This window comes from Solanum dulcamara, chromosome 4 (genome assembly GCF_947179165.1).
Source record: "Solanum dulcamara chromosome 4, daSolDulc1.2, whole genome shotgun sequence".
In the NCBI taxonomy this organism is placed as follows: Eukaryota; Viridiplantae; Streptophyta; class Magnoliopsida; order Solanales; family Solanaceae; genus Solanum; species Solanum dulcamara.
Window position 1 is genome coordinate 8,212,705 of NC_077240.1, and position 19,716 is coordinate 8,232,420.

Genomic DNA, 19,716 nt, shown 5'->3' on the forward strand with positions numbered 1-19,716 from the left:
TGACCACGACATATTAGGATTTTTAACTAACGAAATTTAAAATATAATAAAATAAATGTACGAAGAAACTTAGGAGATGCAACTTAAAGAGATATTTAGTGACAATAATTTTTTTTAGCGATAATATTTATTATTCTAAAAATATTTAATAATAATTAAGTTAATGTTATTATATTCAGAATGCCAAAATCTGTAGCAAGATTTAAAGAGAAATTTAGTGGTGAAGATATGAGTTAGGATGAATATATATATTACTATTACGGAGAGGGAATAAGCATACACGTCTCCGTCGTGCTTTCCTGAAAATTAATTTTGAGTTTAGGGGTATGATTGTCATTAAAAAAAATTAACTTTATTATTTTATTGTGCATGCAGAAAAGTCCCCTCAACCTAATACCACTTCTGTTGATGTCTTTGATAGTCTTATTGACATAATTGCCTAGATTATGTTATTTGATTGTGAATTCTGAGTTTGATTTAACTGACAAATTTTTTAGTTTTAAGTCACATTATTATTTAAATAATTTTATAATGTAATAATAGTCAAATTTAAAATATAATTAATAAAATTAGTTTAATAAATTGAAATTATAATAAAATTGATTTGTTTCATCATAATAAATATTATAATTTTTTTGAAGTAAGATAAAATTTAATTGACGGAAAAAAGATATAAAGAATAATTTAGTCAAATAGATTTAATAATGAATTTTATTAAAAAAAATTATAAGTGATGTGGCACTACACGAGACACTATAAGAAGAATCAGATTACCAACACATATCTTTAAATGAAAATTTTTAACTCATACTAATTAGCGCGACTTGAAAAAAAGATAAATCTCCTTTTTAATTTTAACTTTTAGATAATAATTTTAACCAACAAAATTATGAATTTTTTTAATAATAATAAAAAATCTACATTTTAAATATTTAGTATAATATTATTGGGCCCATACACAGCATATATACATATGTGTGTGTAATAAATCATATATCAAGTCGTGTCCATGATAAACTCGATCAATGCATCATATTGCTATAACTTTAAAGAGCCAATTAAGAATTTGATTCCCGGTAATTTGTTTCTACCTAAAATTAGCAAGTCATTGACTGGTGAATTTTTCAACAAAACCTTGAAATCGTTAAGGTTTCTACAACAACTAGGAAGTTGTAATACTTCTGTTCCAAATTGAACAATCACACATAACCCTTGAAAATTTAAGAGTTTTAATAGAATTTTATTTGGAAAACTATATATACACAAGTTCAATTTACGATTTAATAAGCTTTTAATAAATCCTGCTACAAAATATTAAACTAAAGTGTAGAAAAGGATTTATATTGTAAATTCAAAATTCAATTTGAATAAAATTATGAGAATAGAAAATTAAAATCAAAACCAAAAGTTATATACTGATAATTTTATAGGGGAGACTTGGAGTCTTTCCAATTATAAACAAAAGGTGCTAGGATGGCAACACCGAAGGTTTTATCTTTGATGTTCAAGGTTACGATTCTCACATTAAAATTCTAATTATATTATCCAATTAATCTTTACAATGGATGGTTATTTAACAAAGTCTTATTCAAATACTACATAAATTTTCGTAATCATCAGTTTAATAAATTCAATTTTAAGAAATTAATAATCAATATAGTTATTGATTGATAATTTCTAACTTACCAAATGTAATAATAGCTTTGGATGTTTATAAGGTCTACATCTTGTGATCATTGTTGGGATCCCATATGCATTAATCTTCTTATTATTTTTATTGTTAAAGTTTCTATCACACTCAACTTCTTTTTTCTTCCACATCCAATATTATCATGACCATTTCCAATAATAGATCTTCCATAAATATGCATGACTACTCTTTAATTATATTATATGTAGTTGTTATGAACTGTTTGTACGTTCTCAGAATATATATATATATATATATATATATATATATATATATATATATATAATTCCTTATTATGCAGTTTTCGTGAATGGAAAAATATGCAAAGATCCAAAGGTTGTCACTGCTGATAACTTCTTCAAATCAGGCTTAAACGTAGCTGTAAATACTTCAAATAATGTTGGATCTGCTATAATTGTTGTGAACGTCTTTAATTTACCTGGGCTGAACACTTAGGGCATTTCATTAGTTCGTATTGATTATGCACCATATGGCGTCAACCCGCCACACATGCATCCTAGAGGAGCTGAGATTCTGGTTTTCCTTGAGGGCACGCTCTACGTTGGCTTTGTCCTTTCGAATCCCGACCCAAATATGAAGAACAAGCTCTTTACCAAGATTCTACTTCCTGGAGATGTGTTTGTTTTCCCTAGAGGTCTCATTCATTTTCAATTTAATGTGGGAAAGACTAAGGCAGTTGCATTTGCTGGATTGAGTAGTCAAAATCTAGGAGTCATCACTATTGCAAATGCAGTATTTGGCTCAGACCCACCAATCAATGACGATGTCCTTGCCAAAGCATTCCAGGTTGATAAGAAAGTTGTGGATTATCTCCAGTCATAATTTTGGTGGGACAACAACTAAATTAGTCGTATAAGCCAGACTATATATGGTGCTATAATTATTTATAATGTGTGTTTTATTTTGTAATTGTTAATAAACTTCAAGATTAATTATCCAGTCATGTTGACTGATTTTACTTGATCTTTGTATTAGATGTACTTGATATATATATATATGGTGCTATTATTATTTATACAACAACAACCCAGTGAAATTTCTCAACGTGGGGTCTGAGGGATTTTGAGATTATTTATTTGTTTTTGACTAAGTTAAACCTTGTTTTATCTCAATTACTTCCGCATTTACTTTCTGTTGAGTTTTTAAGCTGACTTGTCTCGGTGGATTGAGATAAGTGTCATCATACCCGGATTCGGATCGTGACACTCCCTATTTTTTCTAAAATAATTGTCGCTTCAACAACAATTTTTTTTTACTTCAAAGCAATTATCATTTTAGAAATTTAAGACAAAAATTAGTGTAATTATTTTTGACTATACCCTTATATATATTAAATAACTCCTTATGTGTCCTATATTAATGTCCACCGTATTATAAATTAGTTGTTTATTTATCAAATCAAGACAAAATTAAATAAAAAATTCCATAGCACTACAATTAATATTTTTTTAAAAGTCAAAACAAGTTTGTAAGTTCCAAAAAATTTCTTTTTCAAAAAAGTGAATAAGGGTAAATTAGTAAAGATACTCATCTTATTTATGATTTTTCAAGAAATAACCTAGGGGAAAATGGATAACATTTATGGGGCAGGATGATTGCATATTTCTTACTATTGACAATGCTCAATTATCAAGAAATCTATATATAATATATAAAAACAACATAAATAAACAAGGTGACGTGGCACCTCTATATGACTTCTATTTACATTTATCTTTTTATTTCCTTTTTTTTGGCATTTTCTCTTCATTTCACTATATATACTAATAACACAATAATATACTTTTAATTGTTTTTTATATATAAAAATCCGCCCACGTAGTGGTAACATATCATGCCTTAATGTTAATTTTTTACTTCTCCAATTAAAATGAATAATTAATGCATATTGAATGTCTATGTTTCTTCAGCTTTCCTCTCCCTATAACCCCCATACAGTAAGACCAAATTATTTGATTACGTATTAAAAAATAATTACCAATTACTCTTGCATTTACTTTTTGCATTAAATTTTGAGAGCAATAATCTTTCAATAATTTTTTGGCATATATATATATATATATATATATATATATATATGCTTTTCATTCTTTTTTAGCAGCAATGTATGCTATGCTGATACAAGAAAAAGTTATGTACAAAGAGAGGTGGACTTGCATAGTTAATTCTTTTATCCTTTTTGATTTATTTATTTATTTTTGAAGAAGGAAGAATGTTTTTGTGACGATATAAAAAATTAGATCGATATTTATTTGATGCTATTTTCTTCTAGCATGTTGTGGATACTGGATTTATATGTATATACAATCATATAGTATTAGAAAGGTTGAATAGGTGAGTTCTTTATGATTATATAATAGTGAATTTTGAATTTTGTGTATTTTTCATCTATTCTTTATTTTTGTTATGGTGAATTTTGAGTGATAATCATTTAGTAGTATTCATCTTTCCGTGATGATATTAATCTTTTGGGGTGCACTCTTTGATGTGATGGAGATATGAGTGATGTTTTTTTCTATGAATTTTCCTCTAAAGATTTTAGCAAATAGGAGAAAAAATATTGATATTTTTAACAAATAGCTAACCAAAAATTTATAGGCGTTTGTCCGAAATAAAAAAATATTCATTTTATTTGAAATTTTTAAAGTTCGAGTTGTGTTTGAATATAATTTTTGGAGTTAATATTTAGAATTAAAATATATTTTTAAAATAATATAAAATATTATTTGAACAAGGAATATGATTTAAAATGAGGTTATTTTTATGAAAATGAAAAAATTGGGATTTTTTTAAAACTAAAATAAATTTAAAAATGAAAAAGAGAAAGTGAAAACAAGATTTTGGGTGTTTTTCTGAATTCCAAATAAAATTTTAAGTTATATTTGGAATTTTCATGACCAAGATGATGTGGCACTCTCTATAATTTTCATTTGTATTTGTCTTTTTTCTATTATTTTTTTTGCTTTTTTCTTCTTTGAATCAAATCTTTATATATAATAAAGCTAGATTTAAGGAGTCAAAGATGACATTTATCTTTTTTCTCAAATTTTGTCATTTTCCTCATATTCTAATCAATGATAATTAAATTAAATGTCAAAACATTAAGAAAAAGAAACGGTGCCAATAATGGCTCTTTGTTTATGGAACGGATACAACCTTCCCTATTTCATATGGACCTTAAAAGAATTTGGAAACCACTTAACAAATATTTACTTATAAAAGGAAAAATATATATTATTTTTTTATAAAATGTAATTAGATTTTTAATATTGCGTGAAGCGCGATCAAATTCACTAGTTATTTATAAATAAAAATAACTTAGTAAATTATATTTTATATTTTTTAATGAACATGAAATGAACTAAAGCCATGTATTTATTTTTGAAAAATTTCTAGATGAGTCCTCGAATTAAACTCCCTCAAAATACCAAACAATGAATTAATTAAGACAGCTTCTTAATTACCAAGTCTTTCATGTTTAGTTTATAATAAACCAAAATCCTGATGGACTCTTCTTCAACAACTACAAAGACTAATTAATCCCCCGGACCATTGGAAATGGTCAGTACGCAGCATTAGGAAGTAATTAGAAGAGTACCACAAAAAATAAAATTAGAAGGAAAATCTTAACTATAATCATCCCCCTATATGTCATTCACTCTGCTAAATAAACAAATATAAATGATTCAACAAAACAAAGTAATAAAGTCAAAATTGGAAAATCAGAAAATCAAAGTTAAAAGGACTAATAATACTCCCTCAAAACTTTCAATAGTTTACATGCTTTGAGATGGCAACGTATGATCAAAGTTTGAGAGAAAGGAAACATTTGATCAATTCAATTAATTCACATTTATTTACCAATTCAAACTTCTCTTAATTTAACCAAATTCTTATTATTACTGTTAATATATTGTGCCCCAATCAGGACTCAGGAGGATGTAGCCTTTTGGCTACATATATATTCATTTGAACTCATAACTTTTAACACACAGCAACGATATATATACATATATAAAGAGAAATTTACTAAAATCTCAACAAATGTTGAATTTGAACCCATAATTTAAACATTATAATGAATTTAATGATGAAAATCTTAAATATTTAACCACAATGTAATATTATCACCTATGTATTGACCCAACTTGTGAGATTTTCTCTTAATACATACATCTCTATAATAGTTTCATTTGTTGTTGTTTTTTTGGCTTTTATATAATTTGGTTGTCCTAGGCAAAAATTATTCATTTTTTTTAAAGATGTAAAGCACTGTCCCAATTGATTCGAGATTTTAATTTTCCTCAAAAAGTATGACGAAGTCTTTATAGTGGTTATAGACTATCTGTACGTTCTTGAAAAATATGATTAAGTGTTAATTTAGTCTTTACTATATAGTTTTTGATGGAAAATCACGACTCAAATGCTCAAATATTCACCATTTATGACTTGGTAAATTATTATTGTAGGAAGCCTAGTCCAAACTTAGTAGAAGTTTAATTAATTTGATGACTAATTCAAACAATTTTTTTCATCTATAAATAGGCATGCCTCTCTTATCATATTTCTCACATCAAACAAATTGTTACAATATATATAGAGTTTCTAATTAGTAATGGCTCTTAAATCCTTTGTATTAGCCATTGCTATATTGGCTGTGGTGACTTCAATAAGCCATGCATCTGATCCTAGTCCTTTACAAGACTTTTGTGTTGCTGTTAATGACTCCATGAATGCTGGTAATTATTAAAACACAGAATTTGATACATGGCTATTTTTAAAAAATTACTACTTAGCTTGTATTTTATTGTTATTTTCATTTTCTAATTGTTATTTCTATGTATAGTTTTCGTGAATGGAAAATTTTGCAAGAATCCAATGGATGTCACTGCTGATGACTTCTTTAGACCAGGGCTAAACATGCCCGGAAATATTTCAAATCAACTTGGATCAGCTGTAACTGCAGTGAACGTCATCAACTTGCCTGGACTGAACACTCTGGGCATTTCTTTAGCTCGTATTGATTTTGCACCATACGGTCTCAACCCACCTCATACTCACCCCAGAGGAACTGAAGTTCTTGCTGTCTTTGAGGGTACACTCTATGTTGGATTTGTCCTTTCGAATCCTGGTCCAAATATGAAGAATAAGCTCTTTACCAAAATCCTACATCCTGGAGATGTGTTTGTTTTTCCGATAGGTCTCATTCATTTTCAATTTAATGTGGGAAAGACTAACGCTGTTGCATTTGCCGGACTGAGTAGTCAAAATCCAGGAGTCATCACTATCGCGAATGCAGTATTTGGTTCAGATCCACCAATCAGTGATGATGTTCTTGCAAAAGCATTCCAAATTGATAAGAAAATTGTGGATTATCTTCAATCACAATTCTGGTGGGATAACAACTAAATAAATTAGTATAAGCCAAATAATACTTTGGCGCTATATGTTATGTGTGTGCTTATGTTTGGAAATTAAGAAATCATAAATAAATATCATGATCTAGTCATCTTGTGGACTGGTTTCATTGATATCTTTGTATTGGATGTACTAAAACGAGGATTTCCATTAGTAAAATTATCTTTATCATTTATTGTGATAATAATGTATATTTCTCAGAACCATTCACAAAATTTCAAATTAAAACACGTTATATATAGTATTTGTGATATTTTGCTTTACATTATTACTGGCAATATGTTTATGATTATAAATAGATGAGGTACAAAAGATTATTGCTCATTTTTATATATATATAAAAAAAAATAATTCAAAAAGCAGTAGTCCATTTTTACTATTAGAGCTAGGAACTCAAGCCAGCCGCCACGTAAACTCCATAAGGGATTAATTAACGGAGGCAGTTGTACTTAACTTGTGAAGTGTGCTTAAAAAGAAAAGAAAAGTAAATAAAGGTTTGATTCAAAAGCGTCAATGAAATATTATAAAGATTAGTATAGGAGTTATAACTATGAAAAAAAAATTACTTTATAAGTCACACAACTATATTAATTATATATATATAATTATCGAACACAATGTTTATAAATCCAAATATATAAAATTTTGATTTGTGAGATAAAAAAAATAGCTCGCTTGATGTCATAAGTAATAAAGTTTCTCCAACTTTCACTTTATTTTTATTTTTTAAAAATCTTTTTTCTAAAAAAATTATTTATTATTTTTAATTTATTTAAAAAAGAATACAAATTTTAATTTAATACTCCTCTATTTTAATCTATATGACTTTCTTTTTAATAAATAAATAAATTTTAAAATATTCATTTTATCTTTATAGAAATGATTCATAGCTGTACCATATTTTTTGGCAAACAAATTATATTTTAAAAGTATTTTTATATGATTTGACTCGACTTGGGGAGGAGGAGAACCACTGTGCATCTTCGTTTGAATTTCCGATGGGGTTCTTCTTGTGCAGTGCTTCGCCTGTGTATAATAACCATCCAAGAGTTCAATTACTTAAGCTTAATCCTGGCAGTATCATATACAAAACAAGGTTAGTTCTTTGTCTATTTTTCCTAAAAATTCTTCTTATTTTGTGATTTAACTGCAGATGACTAGGGTCAAAATCATGAATACTATTAGATTAATTACTTCCTATTTTGAGTTTTAGGGTTGAGTTAGACTCAGCTGCCGTATTTTTATTATATATAATGTAGTGAGCAGCATTAAAAGTAATCAATGTTTGTAGTTATGCAATGTAAATATGTAATGGACCTATGCTGAAGAAAACCATTTTGTAGTCAAATCAAATGTCTGGATATTGTAATTTTTGGAGTTATCTGATACAACATTTGACTACTGCATTTTTTGTTAAAGACAATCCATGTCAAAGGGATATTTTTACTACCAAAGTTATATATTCATCAATACTAAAAAAAGATTTAAAAAATTGCAGTAATAACCACTTCCCATCTTCCAATTTAAATTTAGATTTCTATCACTACTTGTTGTTTCTCCTGGGTATCTTATTATTTCGTTGTTGTTTTTGTTTGTTGCTATTGTCTCTTTTTTCAATGTTTGCTCAGCTAAAGGTCTTTCGGAAACAATCTCACAACCTCTCTATCTTCTCAAAGGTAGGGTAAAGTCTGTGTACACTCTACCCTTCCCAGACCCCACTTGTGGGATCACGCTAGGTTTGTTGTTGTTGTTGCATAAGACAACATAATTTCAAGTAACTTATATACCTTTATGTTTCTTGTTTTGATGAATTTTGCAGATTAAAGAGCATCTTCATTTAGAGCTTTTGATCAATATTCATGATGAGAGCTGAAAAGGCATCAGTCTCTAGGACTAGATGCTCTTATCATGTCTACTTGAGTTATAGAGGACACGATATCAGCATGAACTTTATCAATCTCCTACACACTGCATTGACTGATGTAGGTATTCAAACATTCAAGAAACACAGTGAAGCTAGAAAAGGAAAGATTGTTGGATCAGAATTGCAAAAGGCAGTCAAGGAATCAAGGATTTCAATAATTGTATTCTCAGAAGATTACGGATATTCTAGAAGGTGTCTAGATGAACTTGTGAACATCCTTGAACGGAAGCAAAGCACTGGTCATATGATTCTACCTGTGTTCTATCGTGTAGATCCATCCCATGTTAGAAAGCAGAGAGGGTCTTATGAGAAAGCATTTCATAATTACGAAGAGCAGATCATGGTGGAGGCGGTTGAAAGAAGGAATGAGCGCATATCAAAGATAAAGATATGGAGAGCATCTCTCAAGGAGGTTGCAAATATGGCAGGGATAGTTCTAGAAGATGGGTAAGCTAAATTAAATTTATTTTGGCTCTACATTGTTTAAAATGTTTTTGATATTTCTTATATTCTGTTGTTTTTCAACATTTATCTCATCAGGGTTGTTTGTGGACATTCAACTTCCATCTTGTTCAGTGCTGACATAGTTTGCATTTTAACCAGTGCTATGATGCTATCTATCTAAGTTGTCCTTTTCTTCCTGCAGGGATGAGCTGAAGTTTATTCAAGAAATTGTTGAGGACATTTGGGGTAAGCTGTTTCGCAAAGTTTTGAGTTTTGCCCCATATCCAGTTGGAATATATTCCCGTGTAAAAGAGATTACTTTCTGGTTACAAGATAGCTCGACTAATTCTCACACATTGATGATTTTTGGAGAACCTGGAATAGGGAAAACAACCATTGCCAAAGCTCTTTTTAACCTACATTGTGACAGATTTCAATGCAGCAGTTTTCTTGGAGATATTCGAGAAATTGCAAAAGAAAGCTGTGGTTTGATTAACCTGCAGAAAAACCTTCTTTCAGATCTTTTGAAAGAGGATAAGATTGATCTAAATGATATTGATAGAGGAGCTTCCACGATCAAAGAATGTTTAGTCCATAAAAAGTTTCTTCTTGTTCTTGATGATGTTGATGATTTGAATCAACTGAAAGCAATACTTGATTCAAGAGATTGGATTCCTCCAGGGAGTAAAGTTATTATAACAACTACAAATGAACGCTTGCTAAAGCCTCATGATGCTTGTGTGATGTATGAAAGCAAGAGGCTGGACAATCACGAGGCACTTAAGCTCTTCAGCTTGCATACTTTTGGACAAGACCATCCCGTGAAGGAGTACATGAAGCAATCCAAGCAGATAGTTAAACATTGTCGTGGGGTTCCTTTAGCTCTTCAGGTTCTAGCCTCTTCGTTACGTGGTGGAAGTAGTATAGATATGTGGGAAGGTGCAATAAAGAAATTAGAAAGATATTCTGAATGCCATAACCATAAAGTTCTTGAACTAAGCTATGAAGCTTTGCCAGATGATCATGATAAAAATGTATTTCTTGATATTGCTTGCTTCTTTGTCAGGAAGGACAAAGATTATACAATCAAAGTTCTGGATGAATGTGGTTTCCATGCTACTGCTGAAATACAGAATCTCATTGATAGATATCTCCTGACAGTGACTCCTGATAACAAGCTAATGATGCATCAGTTACTACAGGAAATGGGTAAAGAGGTCATCTGTGGAGAATCACCCATAGAACCCGGTAAACGCAGCAGAATCTGGCACCACAAGGATGCCCTCAGTATACTGCAGGAAGAAACTGTATGGCTTATTCCTCCTGTACCAATTTCCTTCTTTTTCTTGGAGCTCATTTTCACTTCAATGTTGCTTTCCATGTCAGGTTACAGAATCTATTGAAGGGCTTGTTCTTAAGATGTGTGGTTCAGATGAAAGCAAACCATACAGACATGAAAGTATATCAAAAAGGCCTTACTCTGACGATATACAGAGTACTTCAACGTTGACTCTCAAGAAAAAATCATCAAAGAGGCTTTCCCTAGACTTTTTCTCTTCGTGTCAAGGGAATTATGTTTCAGCAAGATCACAGACTGTACAAAATGAAGCTGGAATGAGTGCTAAAGCATTTTCTAAAATGCAAGAATTGAGATATCTTGAGATGGAGAATGTGCAGCTTTCTGGCACCTTTGAAGGATTTCCAAAGAAGTTAAGATGGATGTGCTGGTATGGATTCCAATTAACATCCTTTCCAAGTGGCTTCCCTCATGAAAATCTTGTAGTTCTTGAAATGAGGAATAGCAACTTGCAGCAAACCTGGGAGGGAGCAAAGGTTTGCTGACTTCCACTCATGTCTAATTTTGTGGCTGATTGTGTTCTGGCAGACTTGATATTTTTCTTCACTGACTCTCTCTTTACCTATTTTTGCCCAGTCTCTACGATCATTGAAGATACTTGATCTTGGTCGCTCACATAGTCTCATAAAGACCCCTGACTTCTCTGGACTGCCGAATCTAGAAAGAGTGATTCTTGAAGACTGCATAAGTTTGGTTAAGGTCCATGAGTCCATTGGAAGACTCCATAAACTTCTTGTCTTAAATCTGAAGGGATGCGAGAACCTTAGGAAGCTTCCAAGGAAAATTGGGCAAATCAAATCCTTAGAAGAACTAACACTTTGTGGGTGCTCGAAGCTGGAGTTTTCCACATTAATGAGAAATACTAAATATTTGCAATCATTTCCACGGAATGTGACTAAAAGAGATCAATTTTCCTCTAAGGCTGAAAAGCCAATATGCAGCGACTCTCTGTCTGCTAAATCAGTCTATTCAATCTTCTGGTCACTGTGGCCAAAATCAGCAGGTTCAATGTCACAACTCTTTCAGATCACGTTACAAAGTTTGGATATTTCACATTGCAATCTGACTGACACCGTTATTCCCTACGATCTTTCTGTACTATCCTCCTTGAAATATCTGAGTCTAAGAGGAAATTTCATTTCCACCCTGCCAGAGAGCCTGAAGAGCCTAACTATGCTGCAGTCCTTTCAGTTAGCTGACTGCACAAGGCTCCAGTTGATCCCTGAGCTTCCGTTGAGCTTACAAATATTGAATGCATGTAACTGCAGATCACTGAACAGAGTAACAAATTTACCCAACTTCATGAGGACACTTGACTTGCACTTGCAGAATTGTGAAAAACTGGTCGAGGTTCAGGGAGTATTCAAGCTAGATCCTATTGAAGACATTCATGATATCCTCGATCTGTCTTGCCTAGATAATTTGGAGGTTATAGAAGTAGATGTGGAACTTTGCAACTATCTGACCTCAACGAAAAGCAAAGGTCCCGTTCAGGGACTATACGAATTTGGTATACACAACATTTACATTCCTGGAGGCAAGGTTCCTCCCAAGTTCAATAATATAAGCACAGGGAGCTCAATAGCTTTCACTGTGCCTCAACTTCCTAATGCTAAGATCCAAGGATTAAAGATATGTGTTGCTTATGCAGAATACTATGATGAATGTTTCAGTGAAAGGCACTTCATAAAAGTGAGCAATAAGACCAAGGGAATCAAATGGATTTATGGTCCAACAATTTTTGGAATTGCAAGTCCTGGTAATCCAATGCTATGGTTTAGTCATTGGAAGTTTGGAAATCAGCTAGAAAGAGGAGATCAAGTTGTTGTTTCATTAAGCGTGGGTTGCTTAGTTAAGGAATTTGGTGTCCATCTTGTGGGCAGCGAACAAAGTGAGGAAGACAACCTATCTAAGAATGCAGAGGGATGTCGTCGAGCTTCCTATCCACTACAGCATGCAATTGGTGGAGATTTGTCTCCTTATGAGCTAAGTTCAGGTGTCTATCATCTCTCCATTTATTCTTGAATCTTGATGGTTAAATAGAGTAAGGGGGTGTAGATTTGACATTGACTTTGAAAGTTATCTGAGCTGTTATTTGGTGGTGGGATAATGAAAGTAGATGTTGTAATTGTTGGATGATTGATTCCTTCTCAATATACAAATTTAGTCTATTTTTATAGCAGCCATTTTGGGTCTTAGATACTTTCCTCCTGTACCAATTGTTGTTCTTACCCGTTGGTTACAATGATAAAAGATTATAATTTAAAGATGAAAAAATAATTTCACAGAGAATTCATCTTTAATAAGGTTGAAGCACTTCAAGAATGTAGAGCTAAATAAGCACTCGTCTCCGAGCTTCGATAAGTAGATTTATTTTTTCAAATAAATAAATAAATATAAAAATAGCCAGGTGAAATGAAGTTTTTGCACGGGTTGCCCCTATTTTGGGGTGAAATGATTTTTATTTTTTGCCACTGCTACTCATTTAATGAAAATTTTTAGACCAGAATACCTTTATCTATGACTTAATTCGCATTCGCTCGACATAAGTTTATAGAACTTTTGTTTGCCTCTTAGGACATAAATTTTATATGAACTTAGTTTTACCTCTTACGACATAACTTGTGAATTTTGAAACTGAACGACATAAATTTTGTACGAATTTAAAATTATGCAGTACGACATAACTTGTTTCCTCCTCGATAATTATTAAAATTATGCAGTACGACATAAGCTTTGGGCGGATAGATTCCGTTTTGGGTAGGTTGATCTACTTGGCAAGTCAGCAATTTGAAGTTGTTCATGATTGAGAATTGAATGACCCTTCAAAATCCTACGTAGTGAAAATTACATTATAAAACCTAACAACATTACCCAGAGACTGAAACTAGAATTTTTCGTTCTGAATTCTAGAAAATATAGCTTACGAATTCGACTCAGTTTTTCATATTATAACTCATAGACTCTTTTATGCCTAGTTATTTAGCTTTGCTTTTGGAAATAGTTTTTAAGTTTTATTATTGATGAATTTAGTATGTTCATACAGGAAAACCATGTTAGTTTTACTTTTTCTAAATTTAACGAATAATTTTTACACAACTAAACTATTTATATAATGTATATGTATTGTATAAAACAATATATATATATATATATATATATATATATATCCATTTAGCCACGTTTCTCGCTAAACCTCACACTTTTGGCTATTTTTTAATATAAAAGAACATGACTATATTTATTGTAAACTATTTATTTTGATTTATATATATATATATATTTAAAATTATCCCATTAAAAATTAGATTGATATATAATCCAAATTAACTCATACATAATATTTAATATATTTAATTAGATACAAATAAAATTATATAAAAAAAGTAAATCAATTAAAACTTAATATTGAGCCTATTGGATTTATGACCAATACTTTAATCGACCTAAATAACTTTTGAAATAACCCAACAGGCTAACTGTTTTGAAAGTTTGAGCATCGGAAAATTGTATTAGGTCCAGATGGAAAATTCAGAAATTGTGGGAAGCCATGGATTGTCACTTTGCAGCAAGAGCCAAGAAGAGAGATGGCGGCCGCCCTGGGGCTTTTATCACATTTCAGAGCATGTATTTACCTACCTACATGTATAGAATAATGAAGGTTCCTTATTACACTATTATGCAATCAATCTTGAAATCATCTTATTGTGCCAACCAAAATGCATACTTTTGCTTCTAATGCTACATTCACTGGCCATAAAAGAAGTGCTGTAGTAGATGAACATGAAAAGGCATCAACTTTTTTTAATTTTATTATGTAGCATTGGATGCTCTATGTATTGGCCGGTGCAACTAATGACTCCATATCTGCACATTCCTGAATAGAATAATCAAAAAGGATTAGTTAATTAAGCTTTTTGATAATCAAAAAATATAGCTTATTAATTTATTAGAAGATAATGGAACTAGCCTAATACTAGCTTTCTCTAGTCTGCATTTTCTTGTCGTTATTTCATATATTTGGCTTTTGAAGCATTGTGTAATTGTGTATCCTTCCTCACTCAGAGAAATTGGTCAACTTGATCTGATGGGTTCTGAAGGACCACAAACATCCTCCTCTTTTGTTTCTCCAAGCATTTATCATGTGTTCTTGAGTTTTAGAGGCGAAGACACCCGCAAGACTTTTACTGACACTCTTTATGCAGCTTTGGTAGGTGCAGGGTGGCGTACGTTTAAGGATGACAATGAGATTGAGAGAGGGGAAAATATTAAGACGGAATTGGAGAATGCAATTATAAATTCGAGGAGTTCAATAATTATCCTCTCGAAGAACTATGCTACTTCGACGTGGTGCCTTGATGAACTTGTCAAAATCCTTGAACATAAGAGGACAAAAGGGCATGCAATTCTTCCTGTCTTCTATCATGTCGATCCTTCTGAAGTTAGAGATCAGAAAAAGAGTTTTGCAGAAGCATTTACGAGATATGAGAGGCAAATTGAAGCTGAAAGTCATGAAGGAAAGAGGGATTGGATGGATAAGGTCCAAAAATGGAGAGCAGCTCTTGGAGAGGTGGCAGATTTGGGTGGTGTTCTAGTGAACAATCAAGAGGATAGGTACCAGTAGATTCTTCATACTGCATAGTAATCAAGAATAGATTAAGATTCTGTTTCCAAATAACCTTTTTGAACTTGTTTCATCTTGCATATTGCTATTTGAGATGCATTTCTTGAGGAATGTTATAAAATCATTGAAGGTGAAATTAAAGCTATTTAGGGGGAAAAGGGGGGGGGGGGGGGAGAGAACTACGGGTTCTATCTCAGTACATTAATATCCAGTGAATTAAAATCTGCTTGAAGTCTCAAATATTTATGGATGTGTGTGTTGACAACTTGAGTTTTAGAATCTTTCCATTTAGACATCCAAATATTGTATGATATAAACTGGTTTCATCAAAAAGGTAATGAAATTAGGGATCAAATTACTTTTATGAATAGGTTGGAATAGATAAATTTCATATATGTCTGTCTTGTCTTAAGTTAGGATGCTGGATTTCCTCTTCTTCTTTTTTTTCGCTTTCCAGTTTTATTCCAATTACTTTGCCGGTTACACACTTGTAACTTATCTTGCTTGCATAGAAATTCCTTTATAAGTCGTTAAAGTCTGATGTGATAATTTTTTCCAATCCATTTGCTCCTTGGTAATTGATTAGGAAGGAATCAGTGTTCATTGACGAAATTCTTCAATTCATTGAGGATATATTGAACCGGACAATATCAAGTGTTGCACCTTACCTGGTTGGGATCAGTTCACGGGTCAAAAATATCATTTCATGGTTGCAAGACGGATCACATGATGATAATGTTATTGCAATTTGCGGGATGAGCGGAATTGGGAAGACAACTGTTGCCAAATATGTTTTCACTACAAACTTTAGAAGATTTGAAGGTAGTAGCTTTCTTGCAAATATCCAAGATATTTCTCAGCAACCTGATGGTTTAATTCGCTTACAGAAGCAGCTCCTTTATGATTTAACTGGGAAAAAGAGTAAAATACAAGATACTGATGAAGGGATCATCAAGATACGAGATGCTATATGTTTTAAAAGAGTTCTAGTCATATTGGATGACATTGATCAACAAGAACAAATTCATGCTATAATTGGAATGAAAAATTGGTTCTGTCCAGGAAGTAAAATAATCATAACAACTAAGAATTCATGTTTGCTGAAGGTTCATGAAATTCAAAAATTCCATAAAGTCAGGGAAATGGGTAATGCTGAATCACTGGAGCTTTTCAGTTGGCATTCCTTTGGGGAGGACCACCCAGCTGACGACTACATGGAACTATCCAAAAAGGTGGTAAAGCATTGTGGAGGGCTTCCTCTGGCACTTCAAGTCTTGGGTTCTTCTCTTCGTGGGAAAAATATCGATGTATGGAAGAGTGCACTAGACAAGTTGGAAGCGATTCCTGCGAGCCAGATAATTAAAAAATTAAAATTTGGGTATGACTCATTAAAAGATGATCATGATAAGAACTTGTTCCTTGACATTGCCTGCTTCTTTACAAGAAAGGACAAAGATTATGTTATTGCAGTGCTAGACGAATCTTATATTTATACAAGAGTTGGAATTCAGAATCTCACAGATAGATTCCTGTTGATGATTGAGGGTAACAAGTTGATAATGCATCAAATGCTTCGGGACATGGGCAGAGAAATAGTCCGTCAAGAATCATCTAAGAAGCCTGGGAGGCGCACCCGGTTGTGGCACTACAAGGATTCATTTAATGTATTGAGAGAAAACATGGTAAAAATTTCCTTTCTGGTGTATACTTCCTTTTCTTTTGGACACTGCTAAGCTCTTCTCTAATTCTTTTTTCAGGGCTCAGAGACAATTGAAGGTCTTTTCTTTGACATGAATATGGTAAAGGAAGACCAGTCCTTCATGGGAAATTCTAGCAGTGGAAGAAAGTGTCTGTTTTCAGAATTTAAGAGTCATCGGTTCGGTTTCTCCAGGCATCCCAACAAATTTTCTTCAAAAACCTTTAATGAGCTTGAATTGGGAACGAATCTCTTTACAGTTATGAACAAGCTAAGACTGCTTCAGATAAATTATACACACCTAAGTGGTGCTTATAAAGATTTTCCCAAGAACCTGAGGTGGCTATACTGGAGAGGTTTTCCTTTGAAGTGTGTGCCAAATGATTTTCCATTGGAGAGCTTGTCTGTTCTTGACATGCGGAACAGCTGTCTGGAAAGACTGTGGGAAGGAAGAAGAGTATGACAATTGTTTTTGTGTTATTAGTTTCCTCCACTTTTAATGAAGTGTTGTAGAATATGGATAACTCATTACTTGTCCTTTTCTGGTAATCTTTCTCATTGTAGGTGCTTCCACTGGTAAAAATTCTCAACCTCAGCCACTCTCATTCTCTTTTCAGAACTCCTGATTTTTCAGGACTCCCAATGCTGGAGAAGCTTATTCTCAAAGAGTGTGTCAATCTCATTGAGGTTCATGAATCCATTGGAACCTTAGAGGCTCGGCTCATTTTCTTAAATATCAAAAACTGCAAAAGACTTCAGAAGCTACCTAGAGAGATTTGCAAGCTAAAAGTTCTTAAAACCTTCATAATATCTGGCTGCTCAAATCTTGTAGAGTTGCCAAGAGATCTGTGGAGGATGCAATCCTTGGAAGTGTTTCTTGCCAATGAAATCCCAATGAGTCAATTACCCTCTAAGAGAAAACAGAACCCAATATGGCATGCACTTATCCGGTCTTGGGTTCTGAAGCCAAGAAAAGTTCTAGAGCTTCCGTGGGTTTGTTTACCAAAATCTTTGGTTAATTTAAGTCTATCTCAGTGCAACCTATCTGAAGTTGCTTTTCCAAGGGACTTCAGTAATTTAATGTCATTGCAGAACCTAAACCTCAGTAAAAATCCAATCAGTTGTCTTCCAGATTGCATCAGAACTCTTTCCAGGCTCAACAATCTTGAATTAGGTTCTTGTACAATGCTTAAATTTCTCATAGACCTACCTCGTGTCCACAATTTGGGGGTGGGATATTGCACTTCCCTAGAAAAAGTAACGTATCTATCAGTAGGGTGCCGTGCAAAAGTTTACCATTTAAATGGCTGTAAAGAACTCACTGATATGGAGGGAAGCTTCAAGTTGGAAGCCATGGGAGGAATTGAGAAAACAATGAAGTCATTGGAATTAAGCATGTGGGATTCTGTCGGAAGCTTTGAAGTGAAATTGTACAACATGTCAACTCATACAGAAAGTAGAGGACCAGTAAAGGTACTTTCTCCTCTTTTATTCTCCCAACCCAGCCCACCCCCAAAGAAGGGGTTGACGGATCTACTTTCATTTGTGTGGTTAAATTTCTTCATGTAACGGCTGTATCTGTTGGCTCCTTCCTTTGTTTTTTGTCATATTTGATGAGATTCTTCATGACACAGGTGTTGTTTGAAAGCGGATTGATCAGCATATATCTTCCGGGGAGCAAGGTTCCTAATTGGTTTTGTTACAAGAGTGCTGGAGCAACTTTATCTTTCACTGTCCCTTCACCTCCTGATCTCAAGATCCAGGGCATAACTGTGTGCTCAGTGTACACAATTGACTGGAAAGTCTGGGTTCAGGGTATCCAATTTTATTTGATAATCCATAATGAGCAGAAAAATGTGAAACTGGTTTATAGCCCAACTTGCTATGGTCTTCCTGAAGGCCAAAATGAAATGTTATGGTTCAGCCATTGGAAATTTCAGAGTCAGCTGGATGCTGGTGACACCTTGAATGTCACAGTTATTACTATGGATGGTTTTAGCATCAAGGAATTTGGTATTCACTTAATGCACGGTGAGCAAGTAGACATGGTTTTGAACTCAAACAGTCAAGAAATGCAGCGAGATTATCCTTATCAGGGGATGATACCTACCAAACGTCAAGGGCTTGTAGATTTTTTCTGCTATGGCCATATGGGGATTGGATTGGACTACATTTTGCCCTACATACCATGAGATCCATGGATGGGAATACATACCCGGTAAAATCTTTGGAGGAGTTGGATGTAAACTGTCTTAGCCATCTCCTCAAGTATATTCTTTTCTCTTCATTAGAAATTTTATTTTTCTAGAAAGAACTGTTTATGTGGAATTTGGATGACAATCAATACTTCTATCGTCATCTTTTTCGTATTTTTTTTTAATGATACACATTTCTCTAATTTTGAAGAAATCTGTTCTGAAATTCTCTATTAACTATATTATACATATCCCAAAAGAGAGAGATAAGGGGCAGTCCGGTGCACTACGCTTCCGCTATGCGCAGGATGCGGGGAAGGGCCCGACTACAAGGGTCTATTGTACGT

The 19,716-nt window shown here is 32.7% G+C and overlaps 2 protein-coding genes and 1 pseudogene across 3 annotated transcripts; all 3 read left to right on the forward strand.

Annotated features, from left to right (window-relative positions):
- Window positions 1–1,561: 1,561 nt before the first annotated feature.
- Window positions 1,562–2,533, forward strand: LOC129888019 (germin-like protein subfamily 1 member 20; annotated as a pseudogene).
- A 3,762-nt stretch (window positions 2,534–6,295) lies between these two features.
- LOC129885967 (putative germin-like protein 2-1) lies at window positions 6,296–7,308 on the forward strand. The gene is made up of 2 exons (XM_055960466.1): window positions 6,296–6,450; window positions 6,558–7,308. Exons 1-2 carry the CDS (start codon window positions 6,327–6,329, stop codon window positions 7,118–7,120), a joined length of 687 nt encoding a protein of 228 aa, XP_055816441.1. The 5' UTR covers window positions 6,296–6,326; the 3' UTR covers window positions 7,121–7,308.
- A 770-nt stretch (window positions 7,309–8,078) lies between these two features.
- On the forward strand, window positions 8,079–19,606 carry LOC129885958 (uncharacterized). Of its 2 annotated transcripts, none has more exons than XM_055960456.1 (10): window positions 8,079–8,225; window positions 8,949–9,500; window positions 9,700–10,804; window positions 10,884–11,330; window positions 11,431–12,850; window positions 15,060–15,468; window positions 16,065–17,160; window positions 17,236–17,631; window positions 17,739–18,647; window positions 18,809–19,606. In XM_055960456.1, the coding sequence occupies exons 2-10, from the start codon at window positions 8,989–8,991 to the stop codon at window positions 19,364–19,366; spliced, it is 6,852 nt and encodes a 2,283-aa protein (XP_055816431.1). In that variant the 5' UTR covers window positions 8,079–8,225; window positions 8,949–8,988; the 3' UTR covers window positions 19,367–19,606. The 2 variants fall into 2 exon arrangements, with proteins under 2 accessions (XP_055816431.1, XP_055816432.1); XM_055960457.1 differs by lacking the exon at window positions 8,079–8,225 and adding an exon at window positions 8,417–8,805.
- Window positions 19,607–19,716: the final 110 nt, after the last annotated feature.